We start from the raw sequence: 26,423 nt of genomic DNA on the forward strand, positions 1-26,423 counted from the left end.
CTTCTCTGAAAATGACAGGTGCCTCTTTGGGGAAGGCCTTCTCCTGTTCCTGATTCCTTCTCTCTTCGACCTTTTGGCACTAGAGTCCAGCCAGCACCCCAGAGCCCCTGACATTTGTGACCATGGATTCTGAACAGATATGATTTGTCTCTGCAAACCAGTTTCCGCTCAAATCGGTTTTTTTTTTTTCTGGAGGACCATGATGTGAGAAGAGAAAGGGAGAGGACAACCCACCCCCTGCCACTGCTTGCTGTGGACCACCCAATCCATGTCCCCTCCTTCCACATTCCACATTCCTCAGCCCACCACAGCCCCCAGATGCCTTTATTTAGAACAAAGGGAGGGTGGGGCCTTGTCACATCCTGAATACACTGGGACGTATCTTCCCCCTCACTGGGCTGCATTTGACGTCAAGCGAGGTTCAGTTACTTCCCAGTGTATTTTTACAGGATAGAGAGCTTGATGGGTCTGCACTCTTGTTTGGCCTCCAGTTTTTCCATCTCTTTCCTGCCTTCTCTTGAGGGGAGGTTGAAGGGAGGTGTGAAACCTCAAACATGGGAGCTCTTGAGGGGATCTTGGAGGGAACATTCTCTTCCTGCAAAAGGAACAGCATCTCTTTGAAAGTGCTCCCAGCACCCGCATTTGTCCTGCAGCCTGCAAACCAACCCCCCTAAAACTCGGGTTCCACAACAAACAGGCATACATCTCCCTCTATGCCTTGGACAAATATGAAGCCCAGGAGAGGTGAGCAGAACAGAGCTCAGAGAGAGAAGCATAAATGGCAAGAGGAAAAAGACAGAAAATGGAAGCGGGTCTGTGCCCCTGGATGTAGTGCTCCGTGACAGCCAGTGGAGGGAGACAGTCACAGCTATTCCCCCCAAAACCCCCCCACCCCATGCCCCTTCCAAGGACCCCAATTTACGATGAATATAAACTGAGTGTTCTTCCAACTCTGCAGGGAGGTAGAATGTAGGTATTGGTGTGTGCAGTAATTGTTAGTAGCATGTGGGGGTAGTTTTTGTGGGAGTGTGTCTAAATCTGGGACTGGGACCAGGTGGGCTGGAAGACTGGTGTCTCAGTTAGAAGCTGCAGAAGGAAGCAAGTATCCTGCCAAGTACAAGCCAAGTGCAGTGCCAGGCGATTGAAAGGGAAGGCCACCCGCCCCCCTTCCCTGGGCCTCAGAAGATGAGCTGTTGGTTTAAAAAAAAATAAAGAAAAAGAAGAAGAAGAAGAAGAAGAAGGAGGAGGAGGAGGAGGAGGAGGAGGAGGAGGAGGAGGAGGAGGAGGAGGAGGAGGAGGAGGAGGAGGAGGAGGAGGAGGAGGAGGAGGAGGAGGAGGAGGAGGAGGAAGAAGAAGAAGAAGAAGAAGAAGAAGAAGAAGAAGAAGAAGAAGAAGAAGAAGAAGAAGAAGAAGAAGAAGAAGAAGAAGAAGATGAGCTGTTTCGGTAGCTCTGGTTTCTAGAACTCCAGACAGTTGCAGTCAGGTGGGGGGACCCCAGTTCCATCTGTCTCAGTCCTTGGGGACACCCAAGCCCCCTCCCTGCCCTGAGCGCCACCTACCCCCACTTTCCAGCCTCAAGCTTGTGGGGGAAGGACAGACTCAAAAAGAGCGAAAACTCAATTGAGTGACTAATTCTGAGTAAATCAGGAACACAGATACTGAAGGGACCCTCAGACTGCCTGGGCACGGTGAGGAGGCCAGTTTGCCGAGAGCAGGGGGTACCCCAGGGGCCACCCTGACCTTTGCTTCCTGACTCCTACCATTACTAATGCCATTCTTGGTGCCTGTTTAATGGGGCTCATGGTCTTTCCTATGGGGCTAATGAGGAAGGAGTGAAGGAGGCTGCAAAGGCCCATCTGGCCCCAGTGCGAACTCACGTACCTGCTGTTTTAAGACTGGGGGAATAGGGCAGCATTGAAGACAGAGTAAACGCCAGCGGGTCCCCACGGGCACACATGCCAGGCGAGATATTTTTAGCCCATGTGGGCAAATGTTTCTGAGTGCCAGTGGGTTGCTGAGCACCACCAGGCGCCACCCCCCCCACCCCCAGTGTTAGGAGGCCTGCATGGAGAGGAGGGATGTGATATGGGCTCAACCTTGGGTCCTGCTGAGGGAGTTGGGTTTTGGAATTGGGCACAGGGAGGCCGGGGGAAAGTGATTGTCTCCCAAGGATCAATGCCTATTCCCTACCCATGCTGGGCCAGAGGCAAAGGGCTGAGACTTCGAAGGCCTGCAGGCAAGGGAGTCCCCATCCAGGGAGCCCCCAACAATGTGACATTTCTACCAAGGAACTTGGATTCATTGTACCTCCGCAGATAGGGCCTGTGGACAGTGGAAACTGCTCATTGTGTTGGGCAAGGTGTGGGTCACGTAGCCTCAGCTTCCACTCTCCATGCCTCCAGGCCAGTAAGCTTGGACAGGTCTGGGAGATGGAAAAGTCCAGTGTTAAGGTTAAGTGTTAAGGCTTTGCACCTTGTACTCCCTACAAAGCATCGTCTGCCCAGCCACACATGGCCTTGGGTCCTTGCACAGAGTTGCCAGCCCCTTAATCAACATGTCAGATGGATCTTAAAACTTGTTCATTATTCCAGGTGGACTCAGTGCTACACAGGGAGCCCAAAGGACAGGGCCTAGACACTGGATGTTTCACAATGAACTAGGGAGATTGAGATCTGGGCTTCTAGGTGCTTCAGATCTGCCAGATCATCTCTGTGGGGGCCCCTGAGAACCCTCCTGTTTACTGTTAGGGGCCTGTGCTGGTGGACCTGACCAGAGCCTGTGCCTGAGAGCCACATCATTAGCCCCATCCCTTCCATCTCTGCCCACAGGGCCAAGGAGATCAAGATCAAGTTGGGAACACTGCTGCAGAAGCCGGAGGCAGCCCCCGAGCTGGTCATCCCCTACAATGAGAAGTTGGACAAGCCTGCCAAGGCCCAGAAGTGAGTCACGAATGTGGGTCCCATATATTGGGACCAAGCAGCCCCACCCTGTAGCCCATGAAGATTCACTGAGCCCCAAATGATCCTTCTACAATCTGGGGTTGCTAAGTCCAGAGATGGCCACACCAGGCATGATACCCTAATCAATCAAGATCCATTAATTAGGGGCAGAGCGGTGGCACAAGCGATAAGGCATTTGCCTTGCATGTGTTAACCTAGGATGGGCTGCAGTTCAATCCCCCAGAGTCCCATATGGTTCCCCAAGCCAGCAGCAATTTCTGAGTGCATAGCCAGGAGTAACCCCTTAGCATCACCAGGGCTCAAAACCCAAAAAAAAAAAAAAATCCATTAATTGATCAGTTGATAATGACATGGTTTGTTCCCGGACCCCACCAGTTCAGCCTCCCTTTGGGCAGGTTCATGCTGGCTGGGACCCCACAGTGAGCCCATGTGACACCAGCCCAGAGAATGTTTCAGAAACAGACAGCTATCCCTTCCCCACCCCGACAGTGGGCACTTGGAGTGGCAGCAGAAACCTAGCTCTGATGCCCCGAAACTCCCCCTAGCCCCAATAGCACAGACAGGATGACCCCACCTTCTCAATCTGTACCCCAAAGACTTAGGGGCACAGTCAGAGAAGTGAGGTGGGGGCGGCTCTGTCTCATGTGCCCCTTCCCCTTCCTGCAGGCCATCTCCTGACGAGGTCCTGCAGTGGCGTGACTCACTGGACAAGGTCCTGCACAACAGCTGTGAGTGGGCTCATCCCTACTGGAAAGGCGGGGGGGGGGGTGACTCCTCTTAGGGCCAGGAGACACTGTGGGGCAGAGAGTAGACTTTGCATGCTGGAGGGGAGGATTCAGGCTCTGTTCCTGTACTGCCTGGTCCCCTAAGTACAGAGCCAGAGTGACCCTCAACATGGGGTCAGGAGTGAGCCCTGAGCACAGCCCAGTGTAGCCTTCAAACAAACAAACAAACAAACAAAAAACAAATAAAAATGGCAAAGAGATGTAAAAGCCTTTAGACTAGGGTAAGGGTGAGGAAAGATCATGAGGGGGTCCTGTAGGAGGGTGCTCATGGACCCAAGCACATCCAGCACCTGAGCTGTTCTGACCCTTGGCCCCTGCTCAAGCCCCAGCCCGGCTGAGCATCACAGTTTGAGACTCCTGGATGCTACTTGGGAATCCCCACCAGTTCCCTGAGAAAAGCCCCCTGACTCACTGTGAGTTGGAGGCTGGGCTGGGTGGTGAGGAGGGGACAAGAATCTGGTCAGCTGAGTGCCTGGTGTGGGGGCAGAAACAGGGGAGCAGAGTAGGCAGAGGGCAACTCCAAGACCTTCCAGGTTCTAGCTGCTGTCAGCAGCATCCCCCCATGAACCCATTGGCCTCTCACCCTGCCCAGGAACACTGACAGCTCTGGGGTCTGGGATCCATGTGGGCCCTGAATGGAAAACAGAGGGTGAGTCAGACCCAGGCAGAGCTGAGCTTATGAGAATGGGGATTCAGAGTTTCTGGGAAGGGCCCAACTAGTTCCCAGCAGGCTTAGTCCTCTTGACCCTTCCTCAAAGCTTGCAATCCCCACTGGCTGAGAAACTCTACAGACACTCTTCAGAGACACCAAACCTCAGGCAGTGCCCCCTAAATGCAACAGGAACCCCAGGGAGATAGAGAGCAGGAGGTGCTGAGGGGTCCCCCAGTCTCCCTTTGACATGCCCTAACATGGCCCCAGTGCCCACAGCATGGCCTGATGTCTGCTCAGGGAGAAAAAAAGACATAAGCTCCTGACTCCAGTTCATCTTCCCTGGACGCCAGTGGGCTCAGACCCAATGTGCTCTGGGGACCTCAGTCCCAGGGTGCTCAAGAAAGAGGCCAGAGAGAACAGCCTCCAAGCCTCAGCTTTGTGGGTCAGCTCCCTAGTTGGGGGCTGCGGTGAGAGGTGTGGCCACCCTGCCTCAACCCCATCTTCCCCTTGCCAGATGGACTGGCCAGTTTCCGCAGCTTCCTGAAGTCGGAATTCAGTGAGGAGAATCTGGAGTTCTGGGTGGCATGTGAGGATTACAAGAGGACTCAGAGTGCTCCCAAGAGGGCCCAGAAGGCCCGGCGCATCTACGAGGAGTTTATCCGTGCTGAGGCCCCAAGAGAGGTGGGTACCATTGGCAATCAAGACAGGGCAGGCAGGGGGCTGTGCGGCCACACTGGGTTAACACTCCCCACCCTTGGAGCCCAGAGCTGAGCTGCACCCCTTTCTCCTGACACCCTAGGTCAATATCGACCACTTCACCAAGGGCCTCACCATGAAGAACCTGGTGGAGCCTTCGATAACCAGCTTTGATGTGGCGCAGAAACGTATCCACGCCCTAATGGAGAAGGACTCGCTGCCACGCTACCTGCGCTCCTACTTCTACCAGGATCTGCTCAAGTAACACAGTCAGGGCCTGAGTCCTCCCCTGCCACTGCCGCCACTAAACCCAATCGCCCTGCCCTACAGGAGTGCCCAAAAAGAATCACTTTTTCTCTCTCTTCCTCCCATTCCTTCTCCAAGTCCCTCCTTCCCACCCTCCTGGCCTGCCTTTGTCAGGGAAAATTCTGCCGGTTGGGATGAGTTGGAGCCATGGAACGTTCCTTGGTTGTAGTTCCTGGGCCTCCAGGGGATTGTTCTAGAAAGGGCCAACCTCCCCCGCCCCACCCTGTGGATATCAGTGTTTCTGATACATTGAGTTCATGTGTCTCAGTTCTGATTTCATTGCAGGTGTGAAAAATGGGGAGTTTTCATAGGTGGCCACAGTTTCTTTTTCCAAACAGAAAAGTTGCCTAAAACACTGTTCCATGATGCCCAGAGTGGCCCCATGTCTAGTGGGAGATCGGGGTTGAGATGCAAAGCATCACCCCCCCACCCAACTGCCACTCTTTAGAGGTGCAGTCTGATGGATGGGTCAGAAAGGCAGTTGGATAGATTCTTCCCACATTTCACCCTCCTTGCCCAATTTGGATTTCAGGTTCTGTGGTAACACAGCTACCTGGTGGTTCCTAAAACGTGGGTCTGCGCCCCTCGGCATGCTTGGAGTATACCCCCACTCGTCTTCATGTTATGTTATGTGCCCTTAAAGCCCCCATTGTTAAGCTCTGATCCTGGAGAAGTTGAGTTGCTGGTTGGGGCGGCTGCCCAGGGCTGACCTCTGGGGACCTAGCACTGAGATTGGGAAAGCCAAGCAAAGAATTCCAATTATTTCTTGGAGGCCGTCAGCTGGCTTAGGAAATGGTGTTAATGATGATGATGATGATGATGATGGTGATGATGATGAGATTCCATGTACCCCATTAGCTCCAGGAAATTAACTTGCCCTGGGCAGAATTCCTACGAAATTATGTGGGTCTTTAGGCCATCCCACCTCCACCCTCACCCCAGCTTCCCTCCTGCTCTGCTCTTCATCCACAGAATTATTTTACTCAAAGTGAAAAATATAATACACATTTATACACATTATTGGGCGCTCCCCCAGCTCATGGATTATTTAGCAGGTATTACTTAGCAAATCCAAGCTTTAATCCTGTACTGCATTATTACAAGTCTGACCAGAAAAAAATAGTTTTTTCATATGTAGCAGAAGTAACTCATGATCTGCATAATCTAGTTCTAGACAAATCTCACAATTTGTACAACTGAATCATAGAATCACTGTATAGGCATGAGGGGGGCTCACAAGATGGTGGGTTACTCCAACAAGGAGACTCAGCGGCTGTTCGAGGATGAATAAAATGTCTCCTTGACGGTGACAGTTTGTGTCCAGTTCTGTGCCCTCACTCCCTGCCCCTCTTGGCCACCAGCTATGCCCGTGCTTGGAACTGAGTCTCCTCACTCCCTTCGGGCAAACACCCACTCTGCTCGGATTGCCCACGACAGTGGCTGGGTGGGTTTTGACTTACCTGGGGTCATTTTCAGGGCTCCCAGTTCCCCACGTTGGGAAATGGGGTCCGAGAGATGGGGCCTGTGGCCATGTTTATTAAGGTTTCAAAACTCTGAAAACTTTATGCTAACTGGCTAGACAGGCCCAACTTGGAGGGGATCCCATGGCAGACCCCATGGCAGACTCCAGGGACCAGCCACACTGACACAATGCAGGGATGTAGGGGAAGATTGGCCAGGGCAGTGAAGAGCACCCTATGTTTTAAGAACCAAACCCCAGAGGCCATGGACATGTTGCCCTTTATACTTGAGGGCCAGGGCCAGAGCAATAGTGCAGCGGTAGGGTATTTGCCTTGCACGTGGCTGATGCAGGACAAACCTCAGTTAGATCCCCAGCATCTCATATGGCCCCCCAAGTCAGGAGCAATTTCTGAGCTCATAGCCAGGAATAATCCCTGAGCATCACCAGGTGTGGCCCAAACTCCCCCCCCCCCCACAAAAACAAACAAACAAACAAAAAACCCAAAAATCTTGAGGGCTTATTCATATCTCAGGAGGTGGCTTAGTCATACCCCAGGGCACAGGTCACATTCTCAGTCTCTGCCATACCCCAACCTTCACTCTCATCCACACATTAGATCCAGCTGACAAGCGAATGAAGGAGTGAACAGCGACAGTGGGGGCTGGACAAAGAGAGTAGCCACGCTTCTCATTCCAGAAAATGCCTTTGACAGATTTTACAAGTGGTTTTAAAGTTAGAAAAGGAAGTAAGGGAGGGCAATAAACAAGCAACCTCCTCCCAAAATAAGTATGTTATTAGGTGTCTCTATAGTAACAGAAAATACAATTTTCAATCTGAGAAGTCAGAAAAAAAAAAACGTTGAGCTTCCCAGGCCAAAAAACGTCTTTGTTTCTCACTTACCTTTGACCTGCCTGCCTCCCTGAGCAAGGACCCAGCGATTTTGTTCTAAGAGATGGTCAGGTAGGTAGGTCCAGGAGAACCAGTGTGTGGCAGGGGAAAGCAGGATGCAGACCAGGCCAGGAGAGGAGCGGCTCAGACCCACAGCTTCTCTGGCTGGGGTTGAGGCTGTTAGGGGTCGGCTTTTGTGCTTGGAGTCTAAGTTGACATGAACAAAGACCAGTGATCCACTCTAGAGGGACTCTGGGCAGTCCTGAAAGTCATAATTCCTGCATGCGCGTGCACACACAAACACACACACACACACACACACATGTTCTCATTCTCACTCACATACTTACACTCACACTCTTCTGCTCTCCCAAAGAGCCTTCTGACCCACAGAACTAACAAGCACATTGGCAATCTGCTCACTGCCCAACCCTGTCTTCCCATCCCCCAGAGAAGAGTAGTGTCTCAGAGTGTCCCTCTGAGTGGCTGCAGAAGAGCCAGGCATGGGGGAGCAAAACCTGCACCTGAAATTCACTGCCAGCCCCAATCCCACTGAGTTATAAGGTGTTGGGGGGCAGTCCGGGTGACAGCTAATGAGGAGGGGTCATCTGACCTAATGGCAGGGGCAAGGCTGGTGTGTGGACACTTCCTATATAGGGGCAGGCTCAGGGGGTTTGGGTACATAATCCACAGGTTCTCCCTGGAGAAAATCCACCGTGATCCTCAGGCCAGAAGCTGACCAGTGCCCAGGAGTCTAAAAATGAGGAGTCTAAGAATGGAGGAGAATCTCCTAATGTGTTGCCAGTCGAGTGTTCCTCGAGAGATGCCATGGGAAGGGCTCTCAGGGCTGGGACCAGAGCCCCTTCGGCACCTCCGGGTGGGAACGATGGTGCTTACCCTCCGAGCATTGTGCAGCATACGCTTCACACCCCGAATCCATTACCTGAACCACTGTCACTTGTATGACGTCATTAAACCTGTGTCTCTTGCTGCATCTCTCAGGCTTAGTATCTCTTGTATCTGGAACATGCCCCCACCACCACGAAATGCTACCTTGTGTGATGGGTTTCCAAGGGGTCGCAGCCCAGAGTAGGTGGGAACTGTGGAGCTGGCACCCATCTACACAGCTGGCCTTACAGAGTTCAGGATAGGCCCTAAGGGCCGCTTTTCACTGCTTGAGTCAGAGACAGCTACTCGGGGACCAAGCCATATGCCACCTGTTTGTGCCATCCAGACCTGTGGATTCCAGCATCCCACATGGGAACCAACAGACTCAGATGTTAGCAGCCAGGATTGCTTTTGTTTTGTTTTAGGGGCCACACCTGATGGTGCTCAGGGGTTACTCCTGGTTTTCACCAAGAATCACTCAGGTAGGCTTGGGATGCCGAGAATCAAACCTGGGTCAAACCTGTAGGCAAACACCCACTGTGCTATTGCTCCAGCCCCAGAACTCAGGATTTCTCCATATACTTCACTGCCAGTCTTAAACAGAAGTACAGTCACATAGAGACACAGATAATCACAAGAATAGACACTTTCTAAAAGGCCTGGCCTGACACTTAACCACCCAACCAGTGAGCCCTGCGCATGGATGCACTATGATATGACCTGCACCCACAATCCACAATTTCTTTCCTCCACACTGAGTGGTGCCAGCTACCCTGGCTTATTTTTAGGATATTTTCCATCCTGCTCTCTGCCTCTTCTGCAGGTTTCCCTGGGATTCTTCTCCTCCCCCCCCCCCCCCCCCGGCCAAATCCCATGGTGGCGACAGGACACAGGGACTCAGGCTCAGGCCCCAGACAGGCTCGGCTACCCCACTGTCCCCAGGAGACCTGTCCTAGGCCAGACCTGGCTGGGAATCTAACACTTCCTGCTCCTTCAGCGTTGGACACTCTTCTGTCCAGCTTCCTCTAGAGGCCTGGAGGCCCCCTATTCCCACGCTCCACTCTGCGGTTTGCTCAGCTCTACAAGCCCCAATTGGAGGTCAGTGTCCCTTTAACGGGGTCCATGGTCATCACCCCTCGGGAGAAACAGGACTGAGACCAGACAGTTGCTTCATCCATCTGGGGCTCACCAATCCCTTGGGCCTCCCCCAGCTCTAAACAAAGCAAGGTGACCACGTGTTCTCTGGGTTTGGAGCTGTACCAAGTGCTCTGGGAATCGTGTAGTGCCAGGAAGCACAGCAGAGTGGAGTCCACGAAGCCCTACACCCCAACAGCAGTCTTTTTTTTTTTTTTTTGCTTTTTTGGGTCTCACCCGGCAGTGCTCAGGAGTTACTCCTGACTCCATGCTCAGAAGTCACTCCTGGCAAGCACAGGGGACCATATGGGACGCCGGGATTCGAACCGATGACCTTTTGCATGAGAGGCAAACGCCTTACCTCCATGCTATCTCTCCGGCCCCAGCCAACAGCAGTCTTGTGTCTGAACATGGAGCCACCTGGCATGGGACACAGTAATGGGGAGAGTCAGGGCACCCTGGGCGCCCTTCTTGGGACATGAGTCTACAAACAGGAGAGGATTTGGGATGCTAGGACTCATCCCCATCTTAAGCTTCCTTCCCAGGGGACAAGTCATCTCAGACAGATACTTTATTCCACCTCCCCTTGTCTGTCACTGAAATCAGCATTGGCCACAGAAGCAGATGGAATGAAGCATTTATATTGCCCCACCCTCCAGGGCCTTTTCTCTTTGGCTACACAGGCTTCAGTCTCATGAACCATGGGGGATTATGGGTGCCTTGTGGCAGGTGTCCTGGACAGAGACATTGCCAGGGAATATTCCAGAAAATCATCTAGTACACACACACACACACACACACACACACACACACACACGAATAAAGAGACAAGATGCTACTTTACTTCTGAGTGTCTGAATCTCTGATTTAATTTCTGCCAAATTCCCATGCACATACCTTGAGCAGGGACCCCTAGAATTCCCTCAGTGTCCGGACCAAGCAGGCCATGACACACACACGAGTTTCATCTCAACATCAGTGAGATAAAAATTGGGGAACTGGGTACAACAGAAAAGGGGGTGGTGGTGGTGAGTAACATGGGCTTGTGAAATGGGAGTCGAGCAGTGAGACCCACACATACTCTGGCAGCTGCGTCAGCCAGTCATGAGAGGGCCGGGGTGCCACTGTCTGGAGAAGACTGAGCCTGTGTATGCACATATGGATGTATGCTGTACATGTGCTGGGCATGTACACAAATCTGTGTACATGTTTCTGTACATGTGTCTGCATGCATGTCTGTGAGCACATGTATCTATGTCCATGCACACATGCTTCTAACACAGTGGGCTTCCAAGAAAGAGACTTACAGGCTATTCGTTAGTGGTTCAGGAGACAGGCCACCCTTCGATGTATAAAATAACACAGTAATAAAAAAATAAACACTGTACAAAAAAACATTATAAATAAGAGCAAGGAGAAATGTTCAAGTATCACACACGCCTGGGAGGCCCAAAGAGAGGGACCATTGCAAGGGTTTCTTTCTTAGACTTTTTTTTTGGTTTAGTTTTTGGGCCACACTCAGCGATGCTCCAGAGTTACTCTAGCTTCTGGGCTCAGGAATCACACCTGCCAGGCTTGAGGGAGCCTATGGGATACTGGGGATCTAACCCAGGGTTAGATCTGTGCAGGTCAGCTTCATGCAAGACAATCGCCCTACCCTTGTGCTATCAAAAAGGCCCCACCTTTTGAAAGGACTTTTCTCATCAAGTCTCATAGCCTGGAGAGAAACTCACTCCACCCTCATCCCAGGGTTCATAACCTTCTAGGCCCCCTGAGAAGCTCATCTGGGAGCTCTAGAATCAGGTGTACAGGGAACTGCTCAAGCTGTGACTCAGAAGGGGGGAGCACCTGGGTGCAGGAAGAGGAAGGAGCCTTGAGGCTCCCCACTCAGCTCACACTGCCCATAGGGGTGAGGCCACATGGCAGGCAGAGCTGCTCAGGGGTCAGGAACATGAAGGCCCTAAAGCCTCTGAGGTGACCCCCAGGGAGCCAGACAGATGGACCCAGCCCTTCCCTGTGTCCTGCTCCCCCAGACCTGGCCCTGCCTTTCCCTGCTGGTTCCCAGGTTTGATGGGCGATGGAGTGGGATGGGATCCTGCAGCCCTGCTCTTGTTGTTTTAGAGCCACACCTGGCAGTGCTCAGGGGCTGCACTCTGCTCTGCACTCAGGGAATCACTCCTGGCGGGTCTCAGAGACCCTATAGAATGCTAGGGATCAAGCCTGGGTTGGTTACTGTACTTTGGGTCTCTGCACAGTGCGCTCTGATGGACATGCAGGTGACAACCTCACTGAAGCACAGAGCATTGGCGGAAGCGCGCATTGTGGCACTGCCAGACCCGAAGCCAGACTGGGGGACTAAAATGGATCCTGAGACTGGCCACAAGGGTGCAGGACAGGAACTGGGAGTTTGCTTGAGTTGAGATGCAAACCATGAACTAAACTAATTGGATGTGCATGGTGTGAGCTCAGAGCTGGAGAAGGCGCTGGGTCCAGGAGCAGAGGCAGCCCTGAGCCCTTCGGGCAGTGTCCTGGCATTTCAGGAGCACAGAGGCAGTGATGTGCCCCCATCCCTGACCAGCTTGGCATCCCTCTGTTTTTCGGGGCTACAGGCCGCAGATGCCATGAAATCCAGGTAGAAGTGGGACTTGAGGAAGCGGCGGTAAGAATCTTTCTTCATCAGGCTGAAGATCTTCCGCTGTGCCTCATCGAAGCAGGTGATGGTGGGTTCCAGAACGTTCTGGCTCGTCTGCTCCCGGGTGCAGGAGTCCAAGTTGACCTGGAGGGAGGTGTGAGGTGGTGGTGAGGCTCTAAGGGGTCACACAGAGGTGCCCTGTACACCCCAGAAAGGAGGCAAAATATATATCCTCCACCACTCCCCCAAAGCCAAAGTGACAGCACAGCAGGGAGCTTGTACATGGCAACCTGGGTTTCTATCCCTAGCATCCCAGAGGGTCCCCCAACCACCTTCAGGAGTGATCCATGAGCACAGAACCAGGAGTCAATCCTGAGCACCGCCAGGCATGATCCTCTGCCCATTGTGAGCCAGGGAAGGGCCCCGTGTGCTATAAGGGGACACATGGGGATGAGGGCTTCACAACTTCTGTTCCTTCTCACACCTGCCCACCCATCGCGACTCCTCAGGGGAAACAGCAGTGATGAGGGGGTGATGGTCCACATGGGGTGATTTGGGAAGCCAAGACCTTCCTGACCTGGCCCCACCCATCCCATCTATCAGTCCATCCGTCTCGGCCAGGGCACCCACCTCTTTGGCGGCCTGCACGGAGATGAATTCACTGTAGATCCTACGGGCCTGGGGCCCCAGCTTGTGGGCTGACTTGGTCTTGCGGTAGTCCTCGCAGCGCAGCCAGAACTCCAGGTTCTCCTCGCTGTACTCAGACCGCAAGAAAGCCCTGAAAGCTGCCAGCCCGCCTGTGGGAACAAAAACAGTGTTCCAGGATCCCTGAGATCACAGGCACACCCAGAATCCTCTAGGAACCCCCACTATCCACTAGGAAGTCCCAGCATTCACTAGGAATGCCCAGAAACCTTCAGGATGCCCGAGAAACTTCCAGGAATCCCAAAAGGCTTTCACTAGCCTTCTCTGTCTAACATAAAAAACCCCTCTTTGTTTCTACTTGGATTCGGGCATCTCAGTGTCCCGAGTCACTCCCAGGGCTGAAGGTTTGAGTGCTCAGAGCCCAGTGTATGTCCCTGATGTAGACATATGAGTGAGGGCAGGGAGAGCCAGACTGATGTAGACAGTGGAGAGGCAGAAAAAGCACAGACTATGGAATAGACAGTGGAGGGAAAGTGCAGACTGTGGTGTAGATGGGGCCAACTCACATTCATGGCTGATGAGGTTTTCCAGGGACTCCGCCCACCGCTTCACCTCCTCGGGATTGACCCTGAAGGAACAGGGACATGCGGTCACTCTCAGGCCCACCTGGCTAAGGAAGCCCAGTGCACCCTGCCTACCCTCTTGCCCCTCGTCCTCACCTTGGGCACAGCACAGTCCTGTTCTTGCGTCCGAGCGAAGAGCCGGGTGCCCCAGAGTCCGACTTGTGTAGCAGGAAACCCAGTCGATGCTTCACGTCCTTGGCACTGAGGGGGCAGTGGACAGTGAGACTCAAAGCCAGGCCTGCACATGCCCTGGGGCAATCCAGAGTGAATTCCAGGCCACAGGCCACAGACCACGGGACAGAATGTGGGTGACGTCACCTGCTGGGACTACCTGCCCTGCCCCCAGCGGATGGGAATTTGGGAGCACAGGAGAAGCACAGGGCTATGTCTGATCACAGTCCAGAGCCTGTAATGGCGCACACATGAGGGTGCAAAAAATCTCCCCTCTCCAGCCCTTGGGTGTGCTCCCAGACACTCCTGCTCTTGCTGGGGACTTATTCCTCCTCCTCCTCCTCCTCCTCCTCCTCCTCCTCCTCCTCCTCTTCCTCCTCCTCCTCCTCCTCCCCCCATCTCCATGCTGGCCAGTTTCCCAGCAGCTCTTGAGATTGAGATCCTCCTTGCTCCACTGGAACAGTCCTCAGCAGTACCAATGCCCTTCCCCCCCCCCAGTCTAACCCTAGAAACCCCTTTTCTGAGCCTTACACACACACACACACACACACACACACACACACACACACACACACACACACACACAAACACTGCCCTTCCTAAACCTTCTGTTTCTATCCCTTTTCCTATAAAATCTAAAAATTTATCATCAGAGAAAACCAGCTCTTGGAAGCCATGAATGAGAAGATGCTGGGGGTGAACCACAGAGTCACAGGCAGACAGCAAACCCAAGAGATTCTCCCCGGACCCAGCTGTATCCAAGGGCACAAATGTCCCCCTATGGACGCTGAGCTGGCACTTGCAGCCTCAGTGGCCCCTAGATGCTGCCCCCACTCCTCAGCCATTTTTTAGGGTACACCACCCTCACAACATGTGAGCAAGCAAGTGAATGCGTCACAGAGACCATATCTAAGGAGGTGACGCTGTATCCCAAGGTCCTGTCCCCAACCCTCTTTCGCTGTGCCCACTAGTGGGTCCACAGGGTCCCAGCATGGGCAGACTCGGAAAAATGAACCCCAAAGTCTATTTTACCTGAAACTATTCAAAGGGTCATACCAGCAAAAAAAAAATAATAATAATAATAAATATATATATGCAGATGGATGACCCCTAGGAGAGCCAGGAAGGCTGGGTTTGAGCTTCGCCCAGCCACCTGCATCTCTCATCCCGGTGACCTTGAGCTACCTAGGTCCCCTCTGTTGTGCGGAGCATCAGGAGAACAGTGATCCTGGGGTACAGCTTATTCGGGACAAAGGGACATCACCAACCCCCAGGTTAGCTGTCAAGCCCACAGGAAGGACCCAGGGTGCCCTACTGCTGTCTCTGTTGTTAGACTGGCATTGCAGCATCTTGTCTCATTCATTTTTTCGTTTTCTCCACACACCAACCAGAGCCATTTCACCCGCTCTTTCTAATTCTAGGTCACTAGAACTAAAAAAGGGCAGTGACGCAGCCGCCTATTTTTCAGGATGTTTTCTTTCATCAAATTTGGAAGAAAGAAACTTCCTAGGAATTTGCCAGACAGTGTCTACCTTCCCCCGGGGGGTGGGGGATGGAGGCTGAACTGAAATGAAGGGCAGACTAAAACTCCGCAGCAGGGGAAGAAACGCACATAGGCTGGAGGATGGGGGGGGGGGGGTGTTTGTGCCTCCCCATAACAGCGCCGATCCAGGCACCCCACAATGTAACTCAACCCCTTCTTCCACGAAGACCTAGACTTCAGTGAGCACCACCAGAGGCTGGATCCAGCCTCCACCACCACCAGCACCCTCCCAAAAAAAATCACAACAGATCCTTGCCTACGGGAACTAGCAGGGGCTCCGGAAACGAGCTAAAAGAGGGTCCTCACCTGGGTAAATCGTCCCGTTCAGACACTGAATTTTCTACCTAGACCCCCACCCCCACCCCTGGGCCAACCCTGGTGTCCTAGCCCCTTGGGAGCAACCCGGCTTCCCAGCCAAGGTCACCACACCGCTGCATCGTGCAAGCCCGAGCCTGGGAGGCGTCCGGCCATGTCCCCAAGAGTACCCCAGGGGAAGCCGGGCAACACATGCAGGTCACCCTGGGGATCCCTTCAGGGACCGTTGAATCCCACCCAGTCCCTCTGCTCACCTCCTCAAGCAGGACGCGGGGAGCCCGGCCAGCCCTTTGCACATCTTGCTCGTGGCAGCAGAGGATGAGGACGATGCTAAAGATGATGCTAAAGACTTGCTTCGCTTCTTCTCCCAGATTACGGCTCTCCTGGTCCTCTCCAGCCGGGTTGGAGGCTTTTATAGCCTGGCCAGAGCCGAGCAGCCAATCAAAGGCCCTGCCCCGCCCTTGAGCCAATGAGAGGCGTCGTCCACAGCCAGGCAGCCAATCAGGAGCTCAGTTCATTTATGCAGCCAATCAGAGGCGCCCTCTGTCCTACCTCCGGTTTTGCCCCCCACCCTCACAGCACAGCGCAGAGCAAGAAGGGATGGAGGAAAGGCAAGGTTTGAGACATGCAGCAGAGGAGATGGGTACCCCTGACTTGCAAAAGAAGCAAAGCAATGCAAACTCCAGGCTCCATTTAGGCCTTGAATTACTAAATGCAAAATGAAGGAAAAGGAAGGGTTTTTTTTGTTTGTTTGTTTTTTGGTTTTTGGGCCACACCTAGAGATGCTCAGATGCTGTGCCATCGCTCTGTGGGCCCCGAAAAGAACTTTTTTTTTAATATGCCCCCTCACAGCCATACAATTATCTGTTGGTAAAGCAATTGGCATTAGAGCCTCTGGCAGGCTGCCTGCCTGCTGGCAATGCCAGGGAAATCCCTCCAGTCTTCCCTGATGGTTTCCAAAACCACACACAGCCTCCCCCTTCTAGTAGTGTTTGACAGACTTGCCCGGCAGGGTGGACCAGAGGATGATAGGGAGCCAGATTTTAGCCCAGATGGGGAGGGGAGCCAATCCTGCAGCCCTGTATTCCTGCTGCTTCCCCTCATCTCGGCCCTCACCTCGTCCAGGTCAGGGCTCAGCCTTCACTAGCAGGAAGGAGGACATGAGCTGGCCTCATCCTGGTCCTCTCAAAGGGGGTTCCCTGTTCCTGTATTATTATGAGGGAAAAGAACTGGCGTAATGGGAGAGACAGACATGGAAGAGACGGACAGTGAACAAGAAAGGTGAGCGTTCTTGGTATCCCCGCCGTCCACAGCAATGTCTCTCCCAGTCCTAGGTGATACATGGGATTGGGATGATGGTGTCCAGTATGTCCAGAATTGCACATTTGTGCTACTGCTAAGCTGTCCTTTCCTCTTGTGACCATCTCCAGATTCCTATTTGTTTGTTTGGGGGCTATACCCAATGGTGTTCAGGGTTAACGTTACTCCTGACTCTGCACCCAATAATTACTCCTGGTTGTACTCAACAGACCGACCCTTTGGGATTCTGGGGATCGAATCTGGGTCGGCCATGTATAAGGCAAATGCTCTCCCACTGTGCTACTAGTCCCCTCAAGGCTATACTTTTTGGTTTGTTTTGTTTAGGGCTCATCCAATGACTCTCAGAGGTCACTCCTAGTTCTACACTCAGAAATCACTCCTTGTAGGCACAGCGGACCCTAAGAGATGCTGGGAATCAAACCTGATCAGTCACAAGCAGGATAAACACCCTCCCCACTGTCCCTCTGTTCCAGTCCAGTCAAAGCTCCGTTTTTTGCTTCACCCCAGCTCTCTGGCTTTGGGACCCTCTGCCCTGCACTGCACAAGGAAACCAGTTCCACAATAAACTCAGAGACTTCGTGTTTGGTGAGCACCTGGAAGGGGCCAGAACGTGCAAGGACATATAACAGAATATGATTCTGGCTGAGAGGTAGGTGTTAGAGAGAAACTTTATGTCTTTTGGTTCCTCAGCAAGTCCAGCTCAATATGTCACTCATCTCTGCAGGAACTGGGGAGTGGGTGTGATGGGATGTGCTATATATACCCAGACCCAGATGTCAAAAGCACTGGACAGATCTTTACCCCCCCCCCCCCCCGATCTTCCCTGCCTCCTTTCCTAGGGGACCTGAGGGTCTGGAATCGCCCAACTCCATTTGAGCTGCCCTATGCTCTCACAAAAGGTTCCTGAGTACCCCACGGGCCTTGCTGGGAAGGACCAGGATGAGTCATAAACACGGCTTTAGCTATTTCCTCTGCACAGCCCCATGTGGCCACTCTCCCTGCATTATCTCACTCATCATTCCCCTGCCCTAGCTGATGCCTTGGAAATTGGCATCATTTACCCTCTTGAAGCCGCCGCTGTCTGCTCCGGGAATGGCTTTCACCCACTTTTCTTCCTCTGCCTTGTTGACCTAATTCAGCGCCTCCTCCCCACCCCTGCATGAGAGACAGACTTGCCTCTTCCTTGCACTCTGAGAGAGAAGGTAGCCAGAAGGGCTGAAACTCTGGGAATAATCTGCTTACAGTGAGGGGGAAGAGATGCCTCATGCCCCAACTCAGGGTTTCAGTCCCCTGGAACAGAGAATCCTGCTCTCATCTCTGGCTGCAGAGTCGAGGGGCTTTTGCTGTTATGTCCTATAAAATGAAATTCCCACTTCTTAGCCAAGACCAGCCAGACAACAACTGAGAGTTTTTTATTTTTTGTTTCACACATCCCAAGCCCTTGGAAGTATGTATATTTCCACCCCCTCTAAGTTACTTCCTATTCCGTCATGCCCAAAGCATTCTGAATTTCCCTTTCTGGACACCCAGCCTTCCAACACAGCCCTCGCCCAGAAAGAATGAGATATTTTAGTTCCCAGTTTGTTGATTGTTCTTCCTTTCAAACTTCCAAAATACATGTATCCCTACTGAGTACTAACACATAGAGCAGTCCTTATATAAATTCTACTGTGTATCTCTCATCCCTATGGATATGAGTACCTCATATTGTCTAATATCTGTCCACCCATTATTTTATACACCCATCCATGCAGGCAAATATATGTTCGTCTATCTACCAATTCATCTGTTTGCTGCTGGTCCATCTATCTGTTCATCCATAAATCTATTCAACCATCTATCTGTATGTCCACTACCCATCCAAATACATATACCTTATTTATCTACTCATCTATCAACCTTCTCTCCATCCATCTTGTTACCCATCCATCATCCATCTGTTTAGCCAGTTATTATCCATTCATGAAAATATCTGTTAGTCCATCTACCCATCTATCTGTCTCCTTGGCAGTCCATCTGTCCATCTGTTCATACAATACACAACTTACATTTATCCATCCATCTACCTGTAACCCATCCATCCATTCACTCATTCATCATCCATCTGTTTATTCCACCATGCACGCAAATATCTATCAGTACATCTACCTATCCATCTGTCTCCTTGGCAGTCCATTCATTTACCTACCCATCCTCCCATCTGTCCATCCATTCATGCTTACATTTATTCATCCATCTACCTGCAACCCATCCACTCATCCATTCACCCATCCATCTTCCCTCATCCACCCATCCATCACCTTCCAGTCCATCATGCACCATCCACCATCCATCAATCCATCCTTCGACCTCTACCCACTCATCAGTGCTCACTGTCCTGCCCAAGGTCTTCCTTCTTCCTCGACTTCCCTCAGTTCTGTCTGCACAACCACTGCTGTTTATGGCAGAGACCAAAGTGAGCAAGGAGCCACTCAGACCTGCCACTTGGACAGGCCACACAGTCATCACATTTCGGTCTCATTGCTCAAAGCAATCGCTTCTCATCCATGGCTGTTCTGATTTGTGACAAAGCTGGCCCAGACGATTCTGTGGTGACCTCAGGGAGAGGTCATATGGGCAGGCTGGGCACCGAAGAGTCGAGGATCAGCCTCTCTGGGGGTCATTCTCCAAGACACAAGGGTCCTGGGAGAGACATGTGGGAGAGAGAAAGAAAGTGACCCCTTGATTGTCTTAAAGGTGCTGGACTCCATCAGGTCACAGTAAATGCTGCAAAACTCAAGGGTATTTGTCTCCTGCACCTGTTAGCCTCCAATATTCATGAGGAGATTTCCCCCATGTCCGTTTATTTTGTTGTTTGGGGGGCCACACCCAGCAGGTTTCCTCTTGGCTCAGTACTTCAGGGGTCTCTTTCCACAGGAGTTCAGCCAGGAACTCTGCCATACCTCCATGGTGTTCAGGGCTCAAAAAATCATCCCAGACCAGCTGCAGTTTAGGACAATGACGGGATGAATGTTCATGGGGTCCCCCGACAGTCATGTCTGGGTTACAGTCTGCCTTGGGGTACCCATGCTGCTTGGGCCTTCTAGAGTTACATGCTGGCCATCTACTGACCCCGGAAGGCAAAGAAGATGAGGGGTGGGGCTGCTGTTCAAGTAAGATGTCTGCTGTGATAGCACAATAGATAGGGCACTTGTCTTGCATTTGGCCTACCCAGGTTGTATCCCCAGCTTCCCATAGGGCTCCCAAGTATCCCCCTGAAGTGACTCTTGAGAACAGAGCCAAGAATAACCCCTGAGCACCACTGGATGTGGCCAAAACCAAACAAATGAAAAGAAAACAGGATTCCAGCTAGATAGGAGCTGCTGACTATCAGTCCATTTCTCCTCCCAACCAATTCAGACCAGCACCTATGCTCCTGAGAGACCTAGCAAGTGACTGTTCCTTGGTCCCACCCTGGGCTGGAATTAGGCTTCCCACGGATCCAGTGGGCTCATCCTGGAGAAGGCAAAGGACTCCCTGCCTCCGGTCGCTATGGCAACTTGAGTCTTATCTTCGTGGCTTTATACAAAAATATCTCCCAGGCAGAGTAATTAGGGAAGTGGAACCAGGTCTTCAGCTCCCTCCCACCTCTGCTGCATCTTCACTTTCATTCCTAAGTGCTGCCCAGCCCAGCTGCTCTCCTAGAGGAAAGGAGCACCTGTGCCTGCATGCATGTGCACATGTGTGTACCTACATGTGCATATGTGTGTGGATGCATCTATGAGAAGAGATGCAGAGGAAGAGTGCAGGGGGTATCCTGGGACTGGAGAATCTCACATGGGTCAGCAGGTGCCCAGGAGACAGGGCAGGGCTGTACGGATCTCACAGGCAACGCCCTTGACAAGGGGCATAAAAATGAGCTCCTGAGAGGGCGGAAGCAATGGCACAGTGGTAGGGCATTTGCCTTGCATGCAGCCAACTCAGGACAGACCCAGGTTTGATCCTTGGCATCCCATAATGTCCCCTGAGCCTGCCAGGAGTGATTTCTGAGCACAGAGCCAGGAGTAACCCCTGAGCGCTGCTGAATGTGGCCCAAACATAATAATAATAATAATAATAATAATAATAATAATAATAATAATAATAATAATAATAATAATAATAATAATAATAATAATAATAATAAAGGGCTACCGGGCCCCAGGGACTAACACCATCTCCACAGATGGAACTGTGTCTTGAAGGCACTCAGCAGGCAAGGTGCAAGGTGAAAGTTCAGGGGAACCCTGCTTTTTCCCAGAGAGCTCATGGAGAGCTCAGCCTGGTTTCCATTTGTCTCTGTTGTGCTTCTACTGCTCGGAAGTGCCATGGAATTTTCCTGGGCACAAATTCCCAGGACCCTGCTCTTGGGCACCTGAGACCTCACTTACTCCTTCCCTAAAGAGCCTGGAAATAAGCCTTATTATTTTGTTGTTGTTGTTGTTGTTGTTGTTGTTGTGCTGGAACCATTCAACACCCAGGATTCTCAGTTATTGCCCGGAACTCAACAAGTGCTTCAATTAGCCGAGGCTCATTTCTACGAACTGGAATCAAAAATACAAATGAAAATGCAGTTCGCTGAAATGGGCTTCGTAAAGTCAGGAGATAGGACAAGGGACTTTTTCCAAGCCAGAGAATACGAGGACATCTTTGTATCCTTGTTCCTTCAAAGTCAGCGGAATCACTGGCAAAAGAGATCCTGTGGCTTGAGTAATTAGGGATGATTCCATGACAGTTGCACCAGTGGAGGTGATGATGGTGATGGTGGGTGATGATGAGTGTTCATATTTGGATTCTTTTTTGGCCTGCCTGGAGTGATAACACAGCAGGGAGGGCCCTTGCCTTGCATGTGACCAACCTGTTGTCACATCTACTGTGGTCCTCCAAGCACCACCAGGAAGATTCCTGAGCACAAAGTTAGGAGTCAAACCTGAGCACCTCTGCAAGTGCCCCTACCAAAAAACCTTTTTTTTTTTTATTTTTGAGTTACACCCAGCATCATTCAGGGGTTACTCCTGGCTCTACGCTCAGAAACCGCTCCTGGCAGGCTAGGGGACCATATAGGATGCCGGGATTTGAACCACCGTCCTTCTTCATGCAAGTCCCTTACCTCCATGCTATCTCTCCGGCCACCTACCAAAAAAATTATGGGTGCTTTCTAATATTTTCTCTCTCTCTTCTCTCTCTCTCTCTCTCTCTCTCTCTCTCAATACACAGTATCTCCATTAACTTTACCTACTAAGTGATATTCATAAATCATATTAATAATATAGCAATAACACAAGCAACAGATAGTCAAATCCATTGTCATGTATCAGATGAATGATTCCTGTGTCTTGCTGAGCCTTGATTATATCTGTGTGCTGTAAGTCAGTTAAAAATCCATCTCTGACAATAACTTCAGCAGCCTCTTGCTTTCCTGCCATAGAATCACCATGGAACAACTTAGAGAAAAATTCTCAAACTGCAGCTTGATCACATCTCACTTGTGCCTAAAATAGTGTGATGAGGCCATCACAAAAGCCCCAAACCCGCTCAGGACAGAAAGGCTCATATACCTCCAACCACCTCTTACACAATTAAATGGACCACTTTTTTTAAACATCTTAAAACTCTGGCACTCTAACCCATCCAATGCAAAGAACAATGGGGAAACTAAGGAAGACACGAGCAACTGAGGATATGGAGAGAAATCCTAGCAAATTTTCAAGTCCTCCAAAGCACATAAACCTTATAGATGAGAACCTAAAATCAGCATTTAATTTAGCAATGGAATTCAAGGAACCACTAACCAACAAAATTAAGAAATCCATAAAAGAACAATTCAACCAACTCAAAGAAGAACTCTATCAGAAGATGAGAGAACCCATACAAATGGAATTAAATAATTAGGGGGAAACTCATAGCAATACAGACCTACGTTAGGAAAAAGGAAAACGACAAAATCAACAGCTCAAAGGGACACCTTAAGTATCTGGAAATCCAACAGCAAAGGAAACACAGATAGAAGAAAAGAAATAATAAAAACCAGAGCAGAAACAAACAACATAGAAATAAAGAAAACAATGCAAAGAATCAATGAGACTAGGAGCTGGTTTTTCTTTTTTTTTTTTTTTTTTTTGGTTTTTGGGCCACACCCATTTTGATGCTCAGGGGTTACTCCTGGCTATGCGCTCAGAAATCGCCCCTGGCTTGGGGAGACCATATGGGACGCCGGGGGATCGAACCGCGGTCCGTCCTACGCTAGCGCTTGTAAGGCAGACACCTTACCTCTAGCGCCACCTTCCCGGCCCTGGGGAGCTGGTTTTTCTAAAGAATAAACAAGATAGACAAACTTCTGGCAAGACTCAAAAAGGAAAAAAGGAAAAAGACTCAAATACTTGTGTGATGAGAGATTTCAAGGATGTAGGAATCACACTGGGGCCCCCAGCCCCGTGCCCTAAAGTGGGTGGGGGCACATGGCCACTCACAGCTATCTGGGCTATGACTCACTTCCTCCCCTAACTCACTCCCACTCCTCTCTGTCCTCATCCTTTCATGCCCTCTGTCCCCAGTGGAGACGCCTTCTCCCTCCCCTTTCCCTTTCCCTCTCGGCATTCCCCTTCCCTCACTCTCTCTCCTTATCTCATTGGCTCTATTTGAAGCTCATGCTGATAATTTAATGATTATTAATCAACAAAATACTTCCTAGAACATTTAATGTCCAGCCAAACCCTGGGCACTTCAGCCCTTACAATGAACCAGGGCCTTAGCCCTAAGGGCAGTGAGCCAGAAAACTTGTATTAAACCATGCTGGAGGGGCCGGAGCAATAGCACAGTGGTAAGGTGATTGCCTTGCACGTGGACAACACAGGATGAACCCGGGTTCGAATCCCTGAATCCCATATTGTCCTCCAAGCCTACCAGGAGCCACTTTTGAGCACAGAGCCAGGAGTAACTCCTGAGCGCTGCCAGGTGTGACCCAAAACAAACAAACAAACAAAAACAACTATGCTGATACCTCACTATGATCACCTCTCCCATCGCTATCATCACTGCAGCCATCCCCACCACCACCATCACCACCAACTCGTGAAAATTTTGTTTGTTTGTTTCTTGAATCACACTTGCTCAGGGCTTATTTTTGACTCTGCACTCCTGGTAGACTTGGGAGTCCCTATGGGATGCTGGGGCTCAAACTCTGATTGGCTTCATGCAAAGCAAGCACCTTCCCTGCTTGTCCCTGTACTATCCCTCTGGCCCAATTCATGAAACTTCTTAAAGCCAAAACTGTCTAATGTATTTCCTGCCTGTAATGACACCTCTGTTCATATTTGAGGACCCCCCTCTATGTTTTTTTCTTTCCCTCTCCCCTCCATGTTACTTAAATCTCTGAGGTCTAAGCTGTTCTCCCTAAGCTAGGTTTCATAAAAGATTCTATCACCCCTGGCTTGGCCAGTAGTGCTCACTGGGTCCCAGCCTGAATAACATACAATGGCTCTCCTGAAAATGGCATTAAGCACACTCAGAGGTCAGCAGGGTGTGTGACCACATGCCCACGTGTCCATGGAGCCGACATTCATTACCCCCCTGCCTGCACCCTCTGCACCTCGACGCTGAGCATGATTTGGTTTCTAAGAATTCAGTTCTTGCTTTGCATTTCTCTGAAAGCCATTATCAGGCAGCCCAGTATTTCTGGGGAATCATCACAGAGAGGTCCCCACCTGCAAGGAGGAGGAGGAAGAAAAGATGAGAAAAAGGAAGAAGAGGAAGAAGAGGAGGAAGAAGAGGAGGGCATGGAGAGGAGGAAAAACAGGAGGAGGAGGAAGAGGAGCAGGCAGACCAGATGGAGTTGGGAATAAGGTGGAGAGGGTGGAGCCAAAGGCCCTCTCTAGACATCCCAGTTGGGGTTGAGTGAAGCCCCAGAGCCTGTTGGGATGTTCCCACAGGTGTGCTGAGCAAACAGTCTTAGGCATAGATCTGACCACTTCATCCTCACTGAGCCCACAGTTGCCCCAGCTTTGCCTATCATCTGCTCCCTAATTGCCAGAAGCTCAGGAACTCTATGCCCCTTTCATTTTAGTCCCAGGTACTAGGAAGCCTTGGTTCTCCTCAGGTTTCACTGAAATTGGGTGGGGGCACACTAGGAAGCACTCAGGGGTTACTCCTGGCACTGCGCTTAGAAATGTAAGGGTTCGAGGAAACCCTTCGCCTCAAATGAAGACTCCAAGGCAGTGCTCAAACTCACGGCCCACGGGCCGCAAACGGCCCTCCATACAACATTTTGTGGCCCTGCCCTAGAGGAATCTTTGTTTTGTTTTGTTTTAGTTGTTTGGGTCACCCCCCCCCCAATGTTCAAGGCTTACTACTGACTTTGCACTCAAGGATCACTCCGACTTTGCCTCCTGCGGCCCCCAGGTAAATTGAGTTTGAGACTCCTGCTCCAAGGACTGAGGAAAATGCAAGTGTACTAAGCACGCAAGTGTATTAAGCTAGCATGCTAGAGCGACCATGACTGGCAAGCAGTTCACTTAGGAGTCACCCCAAGCAGTCGGTTTCCACACATTATATGGGCAAAAGGGGCAATTTGGGGTCCAAGCATGCAAATCAGGGTTTACAGAATTCACCAATGCAATTAACAATAGTGTACAAGGTCCAATCCCAGCCTCTCCAGAGTTTCCTTAACAGCCTATAGAGTTTGTCTAATTTCAAGCCTATAATATGTCAGCAACTTCCTTATTCTTGTTTGGCAAAGCCCCTTATTCTGATCTCAACACAATAGCAAGCAAGTTTCTTCCTTTGATGGTATAGACATGTACCTGCAAGTCAGAGCAGGCCTCTAAGCAAGGTCTGTGTGCCCAATGGGGTCTCCTTGCTTAGAGCTCTCCCTAACATTCCCCCGTTTTTGGATCATACTGAGGAATCTTCCTCGGGGAGAAGAGCATACTGCTTGTTGTGTATGTAAACATTTCCATGGGATTATTATGTTATTGTGCCCTACCCTAGGATTCTACTCCCGCCCTTGGATGGTACTTGATTATGATGTATAAAAGCAAGGGTCTGTGGAAGACTGGAGCTTTTCTGGGCTGATTCTGGGGCTTTTGACTTCAGCCTTATCGACAGAATAAAGCTGATATCTTCTGAAGCCTGACTGCCTGTTAGCTTTATTCCCGCCGCATTCACCCAGAACCACCGGCTGAAGAGGGTGGCAGATGCATGGTCCGAGCTGGAGGAGAAAGACCTCATCCTCCATCCCTCCATCAGTCAACCCCATCAAGGGTTGTTCTGCAACACTGCTATCTAAGAATCAATATTATAATAGAGTTTGGGCTTGTCTTAGTCTAAAGTTTCTTATCATGGACTTAGTGGGGGGAGAATCTTGGTCCTTACAGAAATCACTACTGGC

The 26,423-nt window shown here is 51.0% G+C and overlaps 2 protein-coding genes across 3 annotated transcripts in view; one reads left to right on the plus strand and one right to left on the minus strand.

Moving 5' to 3' along the window:
• RGS5 (regulator of G protein signaling 5) overlaps positions 1-26,423 on the plus strand; it is a 184,534-nt gene that overhangs the window by 7,020 nt on the left and 151,091 nt on the right. Inside the window, exons 2-5 of one of the 2 annotated variants that reach the window (XR_007497528.1) lie at positions 2,829-2,939; positions 3,627-3,688; positions 4,912-5,078; positions 5,197-5,450. Coding sequence is in view for 1 of the 2 variants with exons in the window: in XM_049776609.1 (XP_049632566.1) it covers positions 2,829-2,939; positions 3,627-3,688; positions 4,912-5,078; positions 5,197-5,358 (502 nt within the window). In the remaining variant the exon portion in view is untranslated. Of the gene's footprint in view, positions 1-2,828; positions 2,940-3,626; positions 3,689-4,911; positions 5,079-5,196; positions 6,710-26,423 lie in introns of those variants that run through there. The other variant, XM_049776609.1, reaches the window with a different exon arrangement.
• Positions 11,922-16,070, minus strand: RGS4 (regulator of G protein signaling 4). Its single transcript, XM_049776605.1, has 5 exons — positions 15,955-16,070; positions 13,768-13,872; positions 13,615-13,676; positions 13,034-13,200; positions 11,922-12,547 (listed from the first exon to the last, which is right to left on the minus strand). The coding sequence occupies exons 1-5, from the start codon at positions 15,996-15,998 to the stop codon at positions 12,308-12,310; spliced, it is 618 nt and encodes a 205-aa protein (XP_049632562.1). The 5' UTR covers positions 15,999-16,070; the 3' UTR covers positions 11,922-12,307.

The sequence above is a fragment of the Suncus etruscus genome, chromosome 7 (genome assembly GCF_024139225.1).
Source record: "Suncus etruscus isolate mSunEtr1 chromosome 7, mSunEtr1.pri.cur, whole genome shotgun sequence".
Classification (NCBI taxonomy): Eukaryota; Metazoa; Chordata; class Mammalia; order Eulipotyphla; family Soricidae; genus Suncus; species Suncus etruscus.